At 60.3% G+C, this 13924-nt stretch overlaps 1 protein-coding gene across 1 annotated transcript in view; it reads left to right on the top strand.

Annotated features, from left to right (window-relative positions):
- TTC28 (tetratricopeptide repeat domain 28) overlaps positions 1–13724 on the top strand; it is a 411962-nt gene extending 398238 nt beyond the window's left edge. Inside the window, exons 15-22 of the mRNA XM_068989991.1 lie at positions 553–1273; positions 2934–3058; positions 5726–5957; positions 6436–6512; positions 7755–7778; positions 8186–8315; positions 10726–10833; positions 11787–13724. Of these exons, the coding sequence (XP_068846092.1) occupies positions 553–1273; positions 2934–3058; positions 5726–5957; positions 6436–6512; positions 7755–7778; positions 8186–8315; positions 10726–10833; positions 11787–13405 (3036 nt within the window). The 3' untranslated portion in view covers positions 13406–13724. The remainder of the gene's footprint in view (positions 1–552; positions 1274–2933; positions 3059–5725; positions 5958–6435; positions 6513–7754; positions 7779–8185; positions 8316–10725; positions 10834–11786) is intronic.
- The last annotated feature ends 200 nt before the right edge of the window (positions 13725–13924 follow it).

Below are 13924 nucleotides of genomic sequence, written 5' to 3'. Positions count from 1 at the left end.
CCATGCATCAGAAGGCACTGTGGGGCGAAATCAGAACTTTGTTGGGCTTCTTTATGCTGACTTTAGAATTCGGGGATGTTTCTCTTTTGAGGGGGACTGTGATCGTTTCAGTGGTATAGGACTTAATTTGGCCGTTTCCCCGGAGAGTGACTTGCTCTCTGCAGGTTTAGACAAAGCTGCCCCTGTGGCATCGGGCGTGGGCTCCCCCTTATTGAGGGGTTCACAGGGGCACCTGTGGGAGGGAGATGTGGGGCAGGCGACCTGGCACCCCTGCACACCCTGCCCCCGCTTCCAGCACCACCACCCCTGCCCCCGCTTGACAAACAGCATGGGGTCTTCCCGCCCCCTGTCTAGTCTGGTTTTTTCCAAGAGCTTGTCACAGCAGGTGTGATTCTCAGCCAGATGTGCACTGTGTCAGGAAGGTGTTGAAAAGTGGTGAGTGAGGTTATTAGGAGGACAGGTGGGCCATGCTGGACGTGGCCCCACCTGCGCTGGCTTCCAGGTGCCAGGAGAAGCCCTGACGGGTGCTCGCTGCCTTTCCTCCCCTCCTAGTCTCACCTGAGGAAGAGCCCGCCCACCTATTCCAGCTCCACGTCCATGGCGGCGGTGGTCGGCAACCCCAAGCTGCCATCGGCGGTGATGGACAGGTGGCTGTGGGGCCCGATGCCGTCAGCCGAGGAGGAAGCCTACATGGTCTCCGAGCTGCTGGGCTGCCAGCCGCTGGTGGGCAGCGTGGCTACCAAAGAGCGGGTCATGAGCGCCCTGACGCAGGCCGAGTGCGTCCACTTCGCCACCCACATCTCTTGGAAACTGTCGGCCTTGGTCCTCACGCCCAGTGTGGATGGCGCCCCTGCGGGCAGCAAGAGCTCCTTCGGCCACCCCTACACCATCCCCGAGTCCCTGCGGGTGCAGGACGACGCCAGCGACGGTGAGAGCATCTCGGACTGCCCACCGCTGCAGGAGCTGCTGCTCACGGCTGCCGACGTCCTGGACCTGCGCCTGCCCGTCAAGCTGGTGGTGCTCGGCTCTTCCCAGGAGTCCAGCAGCAGGATCACGGCCGACGGGGTGGTGGCGCTGACGCGGGCCTTCCTGGCGGCGGGCGCTCAGTGCGTCCTTGTGTCTCTGTGGCCCGTGCCTGTGGCCGCTTCCAAGATGTTCCTGCACGCCCTGTACTCGTCCCTGCTGAACGGCCTGAAGGCCAGCGCGGCGCTGGGCGAGGCCATGAAGGTGGTGCAGAGCAGCAAGGCCTTCTCACACCCCTCCAACTGGGCAGGTAGGGGCTCAGGAGCCGTCAGAGGGCCTGGGGCGAGGGGCAGGGGCTTGGGAACTGTCAGGGGGCCTGGGGCGGGGGGCGCAGGGGCTCGGGAGCTGTCAGGGGGCCTGGGGCGGGGGCGCAGGGGCTCGGGAGCTGTCGGGGGCTGGGGCGGGGGCGCAGGGGCTCGGGAGCTGTCAGGGGGCCTGGGGCGGGGGTGCAGGGGCTCGGGCGCCTGGCAGGGGGCGGGGGGGGGGCAGGGGCTCGGGTGCCCGGCAGGGGGCAGGGGGGGCAGGGGCTCGGGCGCCTGTCAGAAGGCTAGTGGGTTGTGGGGTGGGGTGTGAGGAAGGGAACCCTGAGGAAAGGACAGTGCAGAGGCTCCAGGAGAGTCCACCGGCTGAGACTCTGGCCTGCTGCCAAGTCAGCCCTGACTCGCCTGATAGGAAAGTGGTCTTTTGAGCAGGGAGCAGCAGAAGAGCTCGCTGCCCGGGTGTCGAGTGGGTGCTGGGGGCTCCATTTACAGCCTTCCTGTGACCCCCAGACTGTAGGACCGTACAAAGACCTGAGGTTTGGTCGTCAGGGGACTTGGGTTCAGTCCAGCTTTGTGTCAGGCTGTGTGACCTGAGCTGCGTTGTAGCTGTGAAAGTTGCTCCATTGTATCTGACTCTTTGCAACCCCATGGACGATAGCGTCCATGGAAAATCCAGGCCAGAATACTGGAATCGGTAGCCTTTCCCTGCTCCAGGGGATCTTCTTGACCCAGGGATTGAATCCAGGTCTCCTGCATTGCAGGCGGATTCTTTATTAGCTGAGCCACAATCCTACCCATGCTGCAGTGACCCCTAAAACAGGAACACCAGAAACACTGTTCTCAAACATTTACACTTTATTGTTTTAATGGCAAAAAAATACACCATTCATTTATATGTTTAAAAATAGCCCCCCAAGGTCCCACAGGATGTATTATTGCAGGGTTTGTGGGGACCAGCCCTGTGCGTGGCCGCAGTCCTGACTGGACCCCTTCCCCAACTTGTCAGGGTGTTCGTGGAAGTGGTGTTCGGTCCCAGCTTAGTTTCAGTGACAGCAGAAAAGCCAACTATGTTATGGGGGAAAGTGTTTAACGGTGCTGCCCTGCTAGCCTGGAGAACAGCCTCGGTGCATTCATTCTTAGAAGCCCGTCCCCCCGTGACTCGGGGCAGGAGCTAGAGCTCCTAGAGCTGCTCTGCGGTGCCTCCCCCAGGCCCAGGCCCCACTCACAGAAGTGGGTGCTGGGGAAGCAGCTGTGGGGCAGGAGGAAGGCAGACATGTGGCTCCAAGCCAGGCTCCGTTTGCTTGTCTGGGGGAGAACCGCCTCCTGTCCCCTCCTCTGGTGACTTGAGGAGTCGAGCACACCGCTCCTCCATTCCAGCAGACACCAGTGAATTTCAGGGGAAAAGGGCAGATTATTCCTTGGGATGGGGGCTGAGCCAGTGGAGGGCCGCCTCCTGGCTTGCTCAGCCCAGCACGAGCACAGGGGCACCTTCCTGAGCAGCTTGCCCAGCAGACAGCGTTGCTTCTTAAAGTGGGGGTGGGGGTGTGTCAAGCTGCCCGTGCGTAGCTGCCCTGGTCAGGCCCTGCTCGCTCTCTGCGTACGAGCTGGGGTGGGGAGGGACCGCCCTGAGGTGCTTCCATGTCCTCACAGGGTTCATGCTTATCGGCAGCGACGTGAAGCTCAACAGTCCCTCCTCGCTTATCGGACAGGCCCTCACCGAGATCCTCCAGCACCCGGAGCGTGCGCGGGATGCCCTGCGAGTGCTACTGCACCTGGTAAGGGGCACGGGACCCTCGGGGAGGCGGCTGCGATGCTCGAGCAGCAGTGAGGCTGGGGTCCCGTGGCTGTGGGGGCAGGGGACAAGCAGATGGAGGGGACTTTGTCCCCAGTGTCTGTGGGTCAAGTCACTTGGTCCGAGCGGTGGGCATGGTGGGTGGTCACCCATGGCTCCTCGCCCAGACCCTGGAGGGGCAGCCAAGTGGGATTCTGGAGTAAGGCCTGACCACAGCCACTTGCAGCCATGTGGCTTTAGGCAAATGACCTTGCTCTCTGACCCTCAGCTGCAAGTGGAAGGGGATAAAAATGTACCTTTTCAAGGTTACCTTGAGGGCTAGAGAAAAGATGAGTAGCTGGCACCCAACAGGGTCCCAGTAGCTGAGAGCTGGTATAATCAGAGGATACTGGCCTCTCCCTAAAGTCAGCTGGAAGAGTTCAAGCCTGGCCCTGCTCGTCTACAGAACTGAAAGGTTGTAAACCAAGCCAGGAGTGACATGACACTTGTTCCACCTTTTCATCTTGATAACCTAGAGGCAGTTTCAAATATTTCAGAATTCTTAGCCTCCTTGAATTCTGCCAGAAAGACCAGGCGCTGTCCAGCACACGGCAGCAACCCACGCTGCATCCGTTGTTGTTGTTGTCGTTGCTCGGTTGGGTCTGACCCTTTGCGACCCCCATGGACTGTAGCCTCCTGGCTCCTCTGTCCATGGGGTTTCCCAGCCGTGGGTTGCTATTTCCTCCTCCAGGGGGTCGTCCCAACCCAGGGGTGGCAGGCGGATTCTTTACCACTGAGCCACCAGGGAAGTCCCCACCACATCCACGTTCTTTCCAAATCCAAGGCCCACACTCCCCCCGTGGCCACCTGGCAGCTCAGAGGAGCTGAGGAGGGAAGAGCTGGCGAAGGCTTCTCCTGGGGTCCCAGAGTGGACACGGCCTTGGCCAGGGGGCCGGGCAGGCTCCAGTGACGGGTCAGCCACAGCCGCTTCTTACTCAGGTCTGTCTGAAGGTTTTCTCAGACTTAAAAAAAGTCAGTATGTGGACAGCACTGCTGGAGGCTGACCTCTGACAGCTCTCGGGCTGGACACAAGGAAGCACCCCCACCCCACTGGGTAGACGCACTCACGTGCTTTGAGAATTTGGGGGAGACCTTCTCCAAAGGTCTCTTCTTTTAACCTGTGCCTGCAAGCTGAACGTAAAGTTGCCCAGCACCAGGACACTGACAGGCGGTGCCCCCCTCCCTGCTGTAGGTGTTGGCACTGCCTCCCAGGGCTGGAATCCAGCCTCAGGGCCCCTCAAGTTCATCCAGGGTTCTCGCCTCATTCTCGGCTTCATCTTTGGGGATGAGTGTAGGGCCCATGGGTCGAATTCACCAGTCCTTCCCTACCTACCTAGCAGACAGTGTCCCCAGGGGCTGCCCAGCACGAGGGACAGCAGCTGGCTGCCCATCTGTCCTGCCTGGGAACTCATGTTTCCTCCTACCTGTGAAGTCAGCCCCCGGCGCCCCGGGGTCTCTCCTTTTGTGGCTGCACCTCGCGGCATGTGTCACTTTCCTGGTGAGGGACTGAACCCTAACCCTGTGGTAGGAGCGCAGAGCCCTGACTACAGGGGGTTCCCTGCAGTCTGGACCTGGGAAACAATGGTACAGGGTAAGTTCCTGAAAGTAGGCTCACCTGGCCAAGGGTTGTTTTTAAACCTTGAATACACTCAGAGCGCCTCCAGATGTGATGCTGTCTGTTTTTCTTACTTTCTGTCGAGCTGCACAGCTCGTGGGAGCCCAGTCCCCTCACAGGGGTTGAACCTGGGCCCAAGGCAGTGGGAGCACAGAGTCCTGACGACAGGGCAGCCGGGGAATCCCCCAGCGCCCGCGGGTTGTACTCTGGGGGCGTCCTGGACAGCGCTCTGTCCCTGCCAGGGGTGTGCAGGGCAGGGGATGTCTCAGGACCGACCGATGCTTCCCATGGAGTCAAGGGGCCGAGGGAAGGTGCGTGACTGCTGCAGGCGCCGTGGAGGCTCCTGGAGAGCTGAGGGGCTGTTACCTGGCGGTCCCGGAATGTGCAGGACAGGGTCCAGAGGTCAGTGCCGCAGGCAGAGGAGTCGGAGGTCTGGGGGACACAGGCCCAGTGAGGGCACTGCCTCATGTGTGTGCGGGATCCTGAAGGCCTGAGGGTTCGTCCTGGTGATGGGCAGTCAGCCTGCAGGGTTTGGGGCACGCCCTGGGCAGGAGATGGGTTTCCAGACAGATCTCCCACGTGCATGGAGGTGCCCAGAGCCTGGAGCCACATTAGGGAAGGGCCGGGACTCTTCGGAGTCCCCAGCCCTCGCTGGCTCTGAGAGTGGCGGTCCCTCCCTTGCGGGGCGCTGGCTGCTGCTGTGTGGCCCGTCAGCCCCGCACCGCTCCCCACACTGGCCGTGTGTTCCCCAAAAGCCACCTGGAGAGAAACCAGGGTCCCCACACCCGCCCAGAGCACGCCTCCCCCTCCCCCACACAGGGCCCCCACGCCCGCCCAGAGCGCGCCTCCCCCTCCCCCACACAGGGCCCCCACGCCCGCCCAGAGCGCGCCTCCCCCTCCCCCACACAGGGCCCCCACGCCCGCCCAGAGCGCGCCTCCCCCTCCCCCACACAGGGCCCCCACGCCCGCCCAGAGCGCGCCTCCCCTCCCCCACAGGTGGAGAAGTCGCTGCAGCGCATCCAGAACGGGCAGCGCAACGCCATGTACACGTCCCAGCAGAGCGTGGAGAACAAAGTGGGCGGCATCCCCGGCTGGCAGGCCCTCCTCACCGCTGTGGGCTTCCGGCTGGACCCCCCGGCCAGTGGCCTGCCGGCGGCCGTCTTCTTCCCAACCTCCGACCCGGGCGACCGCCTCCAGCAGTGCAGCAGCACCATCCAGTCCCTGCTGGGTGAGCCTTGGCCGGCAGCACGTGCAGTGTGGGGGGCTGTGGTTCCCGCTGCTCTTGGACGGGGAGGAGCTGGGGTCTCCAGAGTCCCTGACGCAGACTCCTCCGGCCTGGTGCTTCCATCTGTGACCCCCAGCTCTGCCCCTCGCGGGGTAGACAGCAGCGGCTCAAACGTTTTGTCGGCAGCTTCGGGCCCAACAGGGCCCTGTGGCTGAACCCGGGGTCATAGGGCTCCGCTTCTTGCATCGCTTGGTGGGGGGTGATGCTGCCTGAGCGACGAGTCAGGATCCTGGGGTGACCATGTGCAGCCTCTGGCTGCCCTTCTCAGAGAGCATCCAGGTGGGACTTGGACACACTGTCTGGCTGTGCTGAGCTTTTGAAAGTGGGAGCAAAGCTGAGCATTCGGGGTGCGTTCCCCTAGGAAGGTGCAGACTGGGTGCAGCGTGCCCCTCCAGATGATGCCGCCTCCTCCTTGCCGTAGGTCTGCCCAACCCTGCCCTCCAAGCCCTCTGCAAGCTCATCACAGCCTCGGAGACGGGCGAGCAGCTCATCAGCCGGGTGAGTCCAGCAGGAAGCGGAGCCCGGGGGCTGGGCCGCATTGGGGGACAGAGCTCCGACCCTGACAGGAAGCTCAGCCCTCGGGATGAGGGAGAGGCGAGCGCTGGGGTAGGTCAGCCGGCACGGAGGAGCTGGTTCTCAGGCCCTCTCTGGGCGCTGAGTGCCAACAGCACCAGGGCCTCAGAGGACGCCCAAGGGGCCCCAGTCCCCTGTGGTCTCAGGGCTCTTCCTGACCTCTGCATCCAGCGGCCTCCTGCACTGGGCACCCCTGACCACCACTGCCCCAAGCCAGCAGGTGTTCCCATACTTATCCTCAGGTCAGAGCGTGACCCCTGCCTGAAACAGCACCACCGCTGAGGCAGTGGTGAGCACAGTCACCTCATGGAAGATACTGCTGAGCAAGTTCTTCAGGAAGTGCTTTCTTTTAGGGGAAGGTAGATGTGACTTAGAGAGCTGGAGGGTTCTAGCCCTTGGCATCATGTGGGCCGCTCCTGAACTGGCCACCGAGCTTCAGATCTTCCTCTTGGCCTGTGCGGGTCTGGAACAAGCCCCTGGTGACAATGTAGTGACCCCTGAAGAGGACGGAGCAGTTTTCTGAAGTGTAATAATTTGACAAAGTAATATACATTATTAGTCTTTATCAGCAGATTTCCTTTTAGTGGAGCTGTTTATCTGTAGAAATAAGCTGCTCCGTCGAGGGTTCAGCCCTGGCGCCTCTCCCCCGATTCCGAGCGTAGCTCACTGATCGTGAGTTTCTGCTCGTTTCTTAATAAGCGTTAGGATCTGCTTGTTGGGGAGAATCAGGAAGACACTTCAGGGCTACAAGCCTGTGCTCCTCCAAGAGAAAAGGCTAGAGGCACATGTGTAGGGTGAGGCTGAGCATTGGAGCCAACTGCTTACTTTCTTGCTTTTGGTGGCACGGGGACCTCCACAGCCCCTGCCCCGGGACGGCAGGCACTTCTGAGCCACTCGAATTGGAGACTGCTTTGGAGTGGCCACAAGGGCCCGCAGTCCCGCCCCCTCCTGGCAAGGAAGGGCAGGCGGCGACCTCTGGGGCGTCTGGCGGGGGGGTGGCTGCGCCTTCTCCTGTGTCCCTGCTGACTCTCGCTCCTCTCCGCTCCCCGCCGGGTCAGAGCCAGCCCGCTTCCTACAGCAGTGATCAGCGTGTGGTGCATAACAGCCTGTGCTTGAGTCTAAACTCTCTTCTCTCTCTCTCTCTCTCTCATACTCTGCTGGCCGAAGGCTGTTAGGAATGTGGTTGGAATGGTGAGTACCACTCTCAGTGGCACTGCTGTCCGGTGAGCCCCTCGACCCGCCCGCCCCGCCCCGTGCTGCTGGCCCAGGCGGCTGCCCCAGCCCTCGGCTCTGGCTCCCTTTCCGGCTCCGCCCGCTCTGCTCTGGATCTGACCTTTCAAGTTCCCTCAGAACGGCAGGCCAGCAGCCCCGGGGGGAGTGCTCACGCTCAGCAGGTGTCTGGGAGCCCCCTGCCCCTCCTCTCGCCCCGAGCCCCCCCGCTCCCACGGAGAGGACAGAGGGCAGCAGGCACAGAGGCCCCGTGAAAAGAACTTGAGGTGCTGCGCTCACAGGAGGCCGTTAGCCGTGCCCGTGCCCAGTGCGCGGGCAGCTTAGGGACAAGCCCCGGGCTGGCGCAGGCTGACGCTCTCCCTGCTCAGCTCCACCAGGTGCTGGTGCAGCTGCAGGCCGGCGAGAAGGAGCAGGACTTTGCCGCGGCGCCCATCCAGGTCTCCATCAGCGTTCAGCTGTGGCGGCTCCCCGGCTGCCACGAGTTCCTGGCGGCTCTAGGTAGGCCCGCGTCCGCGAAGGGGCTCCTTTCCTTCCACCTTTCTTTTTAACCTGTTTCTCTCCTGGTTTCTGTTGGGTGCCGTTGGTAGGCTTTCGGGTCTTAGTGTTGTTTCCGTGTTTATTACTCAGTGGCTAACATGAGGGCTGGTGCTTCAGCACAGCTCCCAGACGGCCTTCCGGCTGCCCCCATCCCCTACATGATTATTTCCTCCTCACACTCGGAGTCATCGTGTTAAGATGAATCTGCTGGGAGTCAAGCCATGACTACAGCCTAAACAAAGCTGTCACGATTTCAACATTGGGCTCTATCACTGGCTACACAAACTTGGCAGAGAAAAAAATACAATTGAAACTGCCTTTGACCACAGAAACCTAGGACAGCCGGTTGCAAGATCCTCCTCCGGTCAGGACACTTCCTCCTGCAGCACCACTGCTGTCTCCTCCTCAGTCACCCCGAGAGGCTGTGCCGTCCTGCCGCAGGCACGGGGGAGGCAGCAGTGAGCACAGGACGGAAGGTCCTGCTCTTATTAGAGCTTTCATCCCAGGGGGGCAGACAGACAGACGCACAGAAAGACGCAGTCTAAGGGGAGCAGCTCAGAAGTGAAGGACCCCGGCACGGACAGAAGCATCAGGGCCACAGAGGTGGGCAGCAGCCCCGCAGGCCCAGAGCCTGTGGAGGAAAGATGCAGGCCGACGGAGAGCCTGAGGCCTGGGCAGGGGACACAGAGGCAGATCCTGGGATCGAGAGGCTGGTGGGAGGCCCTTGGTTTTTAATCTGAGGGAGTGGGGATCTGATGCCTTGTGGGAATGTTCCTCCTGCGTGGGAAGCCTGCGCACCTTTTCCAGCCCATTAAATGACCTTTCCCAGCCCATCTCAACTTGGGGGCTTCCACCTGTCTTTGGAGGCAAGGAGGGAACCCACACAACCCTACAGGGGTTCCAAATCCCCTGGCAGTAGGTACTCGGACATCCTTTATGATTTTTATTATTTGTTTCTTGTGGACTTAAAAACATAGCCTTCTTGGTATAAACATAGTACACTTAGGTCTAGTAAGCATAGTCATGAGCAAGTGGAGCAGGGCTGAGGACCAGCTCCACCCCCAGGATGGGTCTCACTTGTGCGAGGCTGCAGGTGAGGCAAGGCCAGAGCCGAGGCCTTTCTGCGCGGCGGCGGCGCTCCTGTCCCCCCGGGGACAGGCTGCGTTGCTGGCACCTCTCGGGTTGGGGTCCTGGGTGCTTTAGTTGATGCTCCTCTACTTTCTGAATCCCACTGACACTCAAGGGCGAGTCGGGAGAACTACCCCCTCCAGCCCTCGGCAAGTCACAGGCTGTGACTTATTTAGAGAACTCAGTTCTGTTGGGACAACCAGTTCAAGTCCCCTTGATAGAGGATTCTAAACTAAAACATTATTAGTCATTCATTTTCTAAGTGCTGAGTTCTCAGATACCTTCCTGTTGGTTTCAGGGTCTGTTTTTTTATTTTTGAGTTCAGAGGGGAAAAGGTCCAATAGCAACCAGAACGCTGAGTTCAAGGCACCTTTATTGAGTCCAGTTCCCAAGCCCAACACAGGAATTACGAGAATAAAAAAGACAGGTTTCTCATCTGGCGCTGGGGTCCGTGCTGTAGGAACACTGAGGTGAGGCAGGGAAGGGCCTGGGAGCGCTGGGCTGCTGCTGGCCCCAAGTGTCCACACTGTTTGAAGCAGAGCTCAGTGATCTGCTGGGAGGTTAAGTGAAGACGTTCTGAGCCGAGCCCCTTCGGCCCTAGGTCCTTACCTGCTGGCTGCCTCCGCCACGGCCCCAGTGAGTCCAAGTGCTGTGGCAACAGCTTGTTAGGCGGCCGCCCAGCCCTTGTTGTACCCGTGCTGGGTCTTATTAGACTCGGGGCTGTTCCCTGTGGGCTCCGGCGGGGCGGAGCGAGTCCCTGGTGGGCGCTCCAGCCCAGAACAGATTCTGCAGCATTGGAGAAGCTCGTCTCAGAGCCTGTGGGGCAGACCATGCCCACACGCAGAGACACCGTCCTTGCAAAGCTCCCACCTTCTCCTGCACCAGCTTCAAATGTCCGGCCGAACAGAGGAGCCAGTGTTTGTTCTCGACAGTCTTTTTTAAGTGAACCGTCCTGCAAACAATGGAGACAAGAGTCAAGGAGCCTCACTACTCCCAGCTCCTTTCTGGAGAGGGCAGGGCAGGGCGGCAGCCAGCGCTCTGTGGAAGGACAGCGGTCAGGGGAGCCCCTGCAGGTGCGAGGGGTGCCTGTGACTGAGTTCTTGTGACCGATGTGCAGGCAGGGCTTTCCGAGGGGTCTGCACAGGTTCCCCAGGACAGGGTGAGAAGCCCTAGAGTGCACATCCTTTTCAGGCCTGTGAAGCTTCCCCAAGGAGGCAGGTGTTTATGGTCTTTGTTTCTCTAGGTTTTGATCTCTGTGAGGTCGGTCAGGAGGAAGTAATCCTGAAAACTGGGAAACAAGCCAACCGACGGACCATGCACTTTGCGCTCCAGGCCCTGCTTGCACTCTTCGGTAAGAGCACCTTGCAGCTCCCAGGAGCTACGGGCACGGCCCTGGGTATGGTTTGGGAAGGGGAAGAATTAAGTAAGCGAATGTCTGCTGTATGTCAGGGAATGTCCAAAAAACAAGCTCCCTATACTGCTGGACCTCAGCTTATGGTGTGCACATGCACAGTATATGTCAGACGAGGAAATTAAGGGACAAGGAAGTGCAGGTGGCATCGGAGGAGGTGCTGCGGGAGGGGCAGCACCCAGAGCTGGGCCTGCAGGGCCGTTTTCAAACCCTGGGGCAAGCCTGCCCTCAAGGGGCAGAGTGAGGCTGAATGCTGGCGCTGTTGGTGTCAAGGCTTGATGGCAGCCAGCAAAGCCCGCTGATGAACGTGCTCAGAGAGAGGGGTTAGAGATGACAGCTGCCAGCAGGGGCTGCCTTTGCCGAGACGGTGACGGTGCACGAGCACTGGGTCTGAGTTCCCTCTTGGACGCGGGCACAGGCAGCTGGTCAGACGAGTCCAGAGTGGAGACATTAACGTGCCCACAGGGCTCAGGCGAGCAAGACTGTCCTGTGGGCCCTCCCGGGGTCGAGGTCACAGATGAGGCAGGGCCAGGGAAGGCTCACACCCCAAGGGTGTGATCTGTGCAGAAGCGGGCAGTGAATGCCAAGTTTGGTGGTGGCCACTGATGACCTTTATGGGAGCTGGGGAGACAAAAGCCTATCTGGAGCGGGTTCTGAGCAGCTGGGAGGGAGGGCGCTGCGATGTGGGGCATTGCGGCCACGGGGCCTTGGGCCTGCAGCGCTGGGGGCCTCTCCTGTTTCTGTCCCCAGCGTGAGACTTACCTTTTCCCACAGGACTGTTTTCCAGGCTTGAGACAAATTCAGATTGTGTATAACTAGCTTCTATGCATATGAGGATGCTTGTGAAAGAAGTCAACACCATAGAGAATTCTAACTGTGCTCCTTTGTCGTAGATTCCACCGAGCTGCCCAAGCGCCTCAGCCTGGACAGCTCGTCCTCCCTGGAGTCGCTGGCCTCGGCCCAGTCTGTCTCCAACGCTCTGCCCCTGGGCTACCAGCACCCTCCTTTCTCCCCGACTGGGGCGGAGAGCATAGCCTCAGACGCCATCTCTGTGTACAGCCTGAGCTCCATCGCCTCCTCCATGAGCTTTGTCTCCAAGCCTGATGGGGGGTCAGAAGGTGCGGTCCCTCGGGGACGGCAGGACTACGAGCGGTCCAAGAACACCTGCCCACCACGCGCCGCCCTGCCCCGCAGCCCGCTGTCCCCACCTGCCCGCCCCGCAGGCACCAAGGACGAGGAGGAGTACGAGGGGTTCTCCATCATTAGCACGGAGCCCTTGGCGGCCTCCCAGGAGGACCCACCAACGGGCTTCTCACCCGACCACAAGCAGGCCCGCGTGGGGACAGCGGGTGGCATCAAAGTCTCGGTGAGCTCAAGCACTCCAAACTCTCCCGTTAAAATGACTCTGATTCCCAGCCCAAACTCACCCTTCCAGAAAGTTGGAAAACTAGCAAGTTCAGATACGGGAGAATCAGACCAGTCGAGCACAGAAACAGACAGTACCGTGAAGTCCCAAGAAGAAAGCAACTCAAAGCTTGACCCTCAAGAGCTGGCGCAGAAGATTCTCGAGGAGACGCAAAGCCATCTCATGGCAGTGGAGCGTCTTCAGAGGGGCGGCGGTCAGGGCGCCAGTTCTGAAGACGGCGTCTCCGTGCCCAACAGCGCTGCCGTCTTCCGAGCGTCAGAGACCAGCGCCTTCAGCAGGCCCGCCCTCTCCCACCAGAAGAGCCAGCCGTCGTCGTCGTCGCCGGTCACCATCAAACCAAAGCCCCCAGCCAGGAGCTCCTCCCTCCCCAAGGTGAGCTCGGGGGACAGCAGCCCCACCGCCTCCGAGGCATCCGCCAAAGACAGCCCGAGCCAGCACAGCGGCCGGCCGTCGCCTGGCTCCGACTCGCAGACCTCCCTGAGCGACCAGCCCCTCTTCAAGCTGAAGTACCCCAGCTCCCCCTACAGCGCTCACATCTCCAAATCTCCAAGGAACATGTCCCCCAGCTCAGGCCACCAGTCTCCCGCCGGAAGTGCACCGTCCCCGGCTCTCTCCTACTCCTCGGCAGGCTCCGCGCGGTCCAGCCCCGCCGACCACCCCGACCTCGACAAGCTGAAGATGGCGGCCATCGACGAGAAGGTGCAGGCCGTCCACAACCTGAAGATGTTCTGGCAGAGCACACCCCAGCACTCCACGGGACCAATGAAAATATTCCGGGGGGCCCCTGGAACCATGACTTCCAAGAGAGATGTCCTCAGCCTCTTAAATTTGTCACCTCGGCACAACAAGAAGGAGGAGGGCGCAGACAAGCTGGAACTCAAGGAGCTGTCTTTGCAGCGACGTGGAGAAACACCCCCCAAAGCCCCGCCCAATGGACACTGGCGCACGGAGACCACCTCGCTGAGCACGCTGCCGCTGCCCGCCCGCCCGCCTGCCCCGGCTCCCACGCGCCCTTTGAGACTTCCTTCTGGAAACGGCTACAAGTTTCTGTCCCCAGGAAGATTTTTTCCTTCCTCTAAATGCTAAAGCATCTTCTATGCCCACCGACAGCAACCCGGAGCGCAGCGGCCCAGCCGGGCTCTCCGCACTCACTCGGCTGCCCTGCGTGCGCCGCCCGCCCAGACGCCCCGCCCACTGGTGGCCCCCGGGGACTCTGGGCAGATTCACCAAAAGCCAGGACTTCTGTGGAGCTGGTACAGGACGCGCACGGAATTTTCTACACACGTCACCAAATGTTTACCTGTGAGCTCCCTCTTCTCATTGATGCGATTCTTCAACAGGACTTTTGTACAAAAATGGTCAAGGTTCTGGGGCAGGGGAGGAGAGGGAGTACGTATTTTGCTAAGAGGTATATATGCAGTACCTTTTATACACAGAATACAGAGCTTTTGTAAGGCTTTCAGGTGCTGGTTGGGGTACATAAAATCTAAGTTGAATTCTACATGAAAGTGTTGTTATAGTAGCCAAAAAAACAAGATACCAGTTTTTAAAATGCCAATGATTTGTAATTAAATTGTAGCAATTCTGGTCTCACGGTACTGTAAC

Source organism: Capricornis sumatraensis, chromosome 17 (genome assembly GCF_032405125.1).
Source record: "Capricornis sumatraensis isolate serow.1 chromosome 17, serow.2, whole genome shotgun sequence".
Classification (NCBI taxonomy): domain Eukaryota; kingdom Metazoa; phylum Chordata; class Mammalia; order Artiodactyla; family Bovidae; genus Capricornis; species Capricornis sumatraensis.
This window is presented reverse-complemented; position numbering and strand designations above follow the sequence as displayed.